The 4243-nt window shown below is 42.9% G+C and overlaps 1 protein-coding gene across 1 annotated transcript; it reads right to left on the bottom strand.

Moving 5' to 3' along the window:
• Positions 1–1748: 1748 nt before the first annotated feature.
• HOXC11 (homeobox C11) lies at positions 1749–3953 on the bottom strand. The gene is made up of 2 exons (XM_009580560.1): positions 3278–3953; positions 1749–1981 (listed from the first exon to the last, which is right to left on the bottom strand). The coding sequence occupies exons 1-2, from the start codon at positions 3951–3953 to the stop codon at positions 1749–1751; spliced, it is 909 nt and encodes a 302-aa protein (XP_009578855.1).
• Positions 3954–4243: the final 290 nt, after the last annotated feature.

The raw sequence follows: 4243 nt of genomic DNA, 5'->3' as shown, positions 1-4243 counted from the left end.
TTTGTGTCCCCCCCTCCCCGCCCTCGTCCATATGCACAAACCCATCGCTCCACATCAGAAAGCAGGAGAGCATCCAGATTGGAAACCTCAAACATAACACCAGCACCCCCCCCCCCAAAAAAAAAAACAAACCCGAATTCTTGTATTTACACAAAATACATGCACCACGTCACCAACGGCGTCTTCGGGATTTCTTTGTCCTCGAAAACGTTGTGTTGCTTTCGGACACTGCGAGAAAAAAGTCATTGTGCAAACGGGGAGGGGGGAAAAATCACTTTTATGCCCTGTGCCTGGGAGTTGAACTTGTTTTCCTTAAGCAGGAATTTAAGGACTTGACTTTGTATTTGTGCTTTGTAGGTATAAGGTATCCTTGACTTATGGAAATGCAGCTCGTTTCTCGGTGTAATTAGAGTTTCATTCATTTTTTTAAAAATTTCTTTTTAAAGAAGACTAATATGCTGTTCTCATGAAAATGCAAAAAGATTAACTACAACCGGAAAACAGCGAAAGACATCTGGAGCCAAATTCAGAGTAGGATTACTGGGCCAAGAAAAATCCTATAAATTTCAGTTCGCTGATGAATACAATGAACTCCACACCAAACGTGTTCTCCAAGGTGGAGGGTTCCTATTAATACCAGTCCTATTAGAGCAGATTGCAATGAGTCCCATGAATATGGATGATGATATTTCTGATATGCATTCAGGTATTTAAACTCCTATAGAAGAAACCCACACCACAATGACCGCAAAGAGGCTTTTAAGAGGGGAAATTCTAATAAAATGGTCAAATAAAATCATAATGTAGAACAGCTTGCAATGTCTTTATTTGCCACAGAATTTCACAGAGTATCCCGGGGACTCACTTTACATACACAAAGATTTTTTTAATTTTTTTTTTCCCCAGGATTTTTTTTCTGTTGTTCTTCGTGTCCCATTTCCAGGAAAAAAAAAATGTCCTACGAAATTTATTTACAAACCATTTCAGAGACAGTTATTGCAAATGCGTTTTCGCCTGGATTCCCCCCCCTCCCGACTCCAAATGTAGAAATGATGCTGCAGGGAATATATATGGATATATACGCACACACTCCCACGTATATATGCATATATATGTATTTTTAGGCAGAAAGGGTGGATGGAGGAGGTGGAAATAGTGATCTTCCTTCTGCATGGAGAACAGAGATGAGCGTGGTGGTCGTGAATGTGCACACACACACACACACATAGAAGGACACACATGTCTGTGTGTGCATTCACACACACACACGCACACACACTCACCCCAGATGAAGTGATTTGATCCTACAGGGAGACTTTGGCCGCTCTTGTGATAACACAGCTGCATACTGAAATCACCGTGGTAGTAACACACAGCACTGCGATTTATTCAACTGGACAGGGTGCCTAAATAATAATAACAATAAAAATAATAATAATAATAATAATAATAATAATAATAAAGAGAATCCCTCATGCTGACCCTCAAGATCACACGCTGGGAAAGAAAAAAAAAAAAGGAAAAAAAAATTAAATAAAGTATTCATGGAATCCAAGTCCTTGAAGCGGGAACTGAAAGAAAATCTCACTCCTTTTGTTACTCAGCACTGTCCCAGACATACAAATATAAGTAACGAAAAGGCTTAAACTTTGAGGTTGCTTTGTCGACTCAAAGGGCAAACCCATGCTCGCAACTGTTCCTCCTCAATACACATACACTTCACCAGCAGAGGGGATTTCAAAAGATGTTCACAACAAGGGATTTCCAGAGAAATACTGCAGGCGGTCTCTGCTTAATTTTTTTTCTTTCATTCTTCTGTTCTGAAACCAAATTTTAACCTGTCGGTCAGTGAGATTTAACATCCTAGACAACTGGAGCCTTTTTTCTTTGTTTATATAGACATTGAAGAAAAATTCTCTCTCTAGCTCTCTGATCTGGAATTTCGAATAGGGGCATCTCTTCTTCCTCGTTCTGGGAGCACCTTAAAAGAACCAGAAGGCAGGGTAAACATCCTAAGGAAATGCAAGACACAGACCCATCTTCACAGCTGACCACATAGATAGGAGCGGCTTAATAACCGCAGTTATTAATGCAGGGGGAGATATCTTCCAGCAGTTCGCCTATTGTTAGGGGTAGCAGAGGTGAGGTTACACAGGGTCTTAAGGACCGTGGTGTAATGATTTTCCCACTGCACGGAGCTTAACGCAGGCACATGCAGACATTTTCAGTGCAATAGGTTATTTTTTTTAAATAAAGAACAGCCTGGGACTGGAGGCAGCAGGCTGCTGGAGCAGGGTTTAGAGAGGCTGGAGGAAAAAAAAAACCCACGCTCAGCTGCAAATCTGTTATCTGTATAGAAACAGCATGAGCAAGGTTGGAATTAGAGGAACTAGATATTATGTTCCGCATAAGTTTTTGATTAACTCCAGTCCTCGCCACACACGCAAAAAGGAATCAAAGTAAAAGAGAACTTAGCATCTGAGCTGCAAAAGGGGACTTTGCATCACGAAAGCAAATAGGAAAACAAAACAACCCTCCCCTCTTCCCAAAAGAGCCCCTCGCTGAACGCTAACTTGCAAAGTTGCCTGGATTCAGCCTTTTAAAAAGCTCCTCTAAGACTGTCTAGAAAATGTGAGTACATGCAAAAAAAAAAAACCCAAAACACACCCCAGAAGACCCAAGCAAACAACCACGTAAGTAAAAGCCCTTCCTGACAAAAGCTAGACGCTCCACCAGGCTTGGAGGAGAATAAATGCCACTTTAAACAGAAAAGTCGAAGAAAATGCTCAGCTTTGCCTGCAAATTCGGCAGATTTCCCCCTTAGCACTGCATCCCCACCAAGAGAAAAGACTCAACATACAGTTTTAATTAAAAAAAAAAAAAAAAAAAAAAGCAGCAGCCCCAAACATTTCGCATGCATCTTAATGCCTAAAAGAAAGCACAGGCAGCTAAAGTAGTGTTCTGCCCAATTGCCTTTTACCCTCAGCAACCCGGGACCAAATCCTTTTAAAATGCTCATGTAAGTTCATGATCAAAGTTAATATTTGTCACGATGGTGTGCTTTTAAAATTTCACAGACTCTAAGATACTGTGTCTGCGCCTAACATCTCCATTTTTTTCAAAGAGCTTTTCCCATCGTAAAAATTCTTCTCGTTGGAAGAAAGAGCTTTGTAGGTTATAATAAAATCCTTTGAATGCTTATAAAACTCCACATAAAATTTGACCGACAAAACACACGGGCTAGTCCCTTAACCTTTCCATTTACTGCTCTACCTACTCGAATTGCTGCTTTTGCTTCCTTCCTTGGTGACAGAAGAGGACGAGGCTGAAGACCCTGGGTTTGTGTTTTCCTCCTCATCTTCCGGGTCTATACCTTGCTCTCCGCGGGATGACAGTGCGTGGGGTTGGGACTCTGCCTCCACTTTGCCCTCACCCTTCTGCAGGCAGGTCTCAGCCGGATTTTCCGCCCCGCAATAGGCATTTTCGAAGAAGCGGTCGAAACCTTGGGGCAAGACAGTGTTTTTGTTCATGCTGGTGTAGAATCCCGTCGATGCCGGGTGGTTGGAGCTGGGGTGGTGGTGGCTGTACACGCTCTCGTTTTTCATTAGCATTTCGGTCATGGTGGAAGGCGGGATGCACTCTCTATGCATCAGATCTTCTGCGGAATAACACGAGGCGTAATTGCTTCGGTGGTGCCATTTACTTGAGGGGTCTAGACCATAGGAGACCTCTCGCACGGGCTGCACTTGCGAGAGGTTGGTGGAGTAAGGGTAGGAGATTTGGCGAGAGGGGGCCTGTGGCAAGAAAGATGACACAGTTGAAAATTCGGGGACGTAATAGGTACAGCTGGGGAGGTAGAGATTAGAAGCGCAACCTGCCCTTTCTCCAAACTCAGCGCTCCTCTCCTTACGCGACTGGGAGCAGAAGTTGCCCAGGTTCACCGAGTTAAACATCTTTCTCCTTTTCTTGCTCCTATAGCTAGATGTTTTGGATCCGATGTGCGGAGGGGAAAAAATTTGGGAAGGCGAGATGACGCGCTATCCGTCTTAGTCGCTCCGGAGGACACGTGATCCAAAGTAGATATTGTCATATATCAGTTTGGAGCACTTAGATGCGTAGGAGTGGTTCACTTAGGTAAGATCTCAGAGGTTCAAACGATTGGTTTGCAAACACCGCAGAAACATTATGAAAATCAATTGCAGATTTGTATTCATTTTCCTGAAGGCACACCCCTTGTAAGCAT

This window comes from Fulmarus glacialis, unplaced genomic scaffold (genome assembly GCF_000690835.1).
Source record: "Fulmarus glacialis isolate BGI_N327 unplaced genomic scaffold, ASM69083v1 scaffold6996, whole genome shotgun sequence".
NCBI lineage: Eukaryota > Metazoa > Chordata > Aves > Procellariiformes > Procellariidae > Fulmarus > Fulmarus glacialis.
This window is presented reverse-complemented; position numbering and strand designations above follow the sequence as displayed.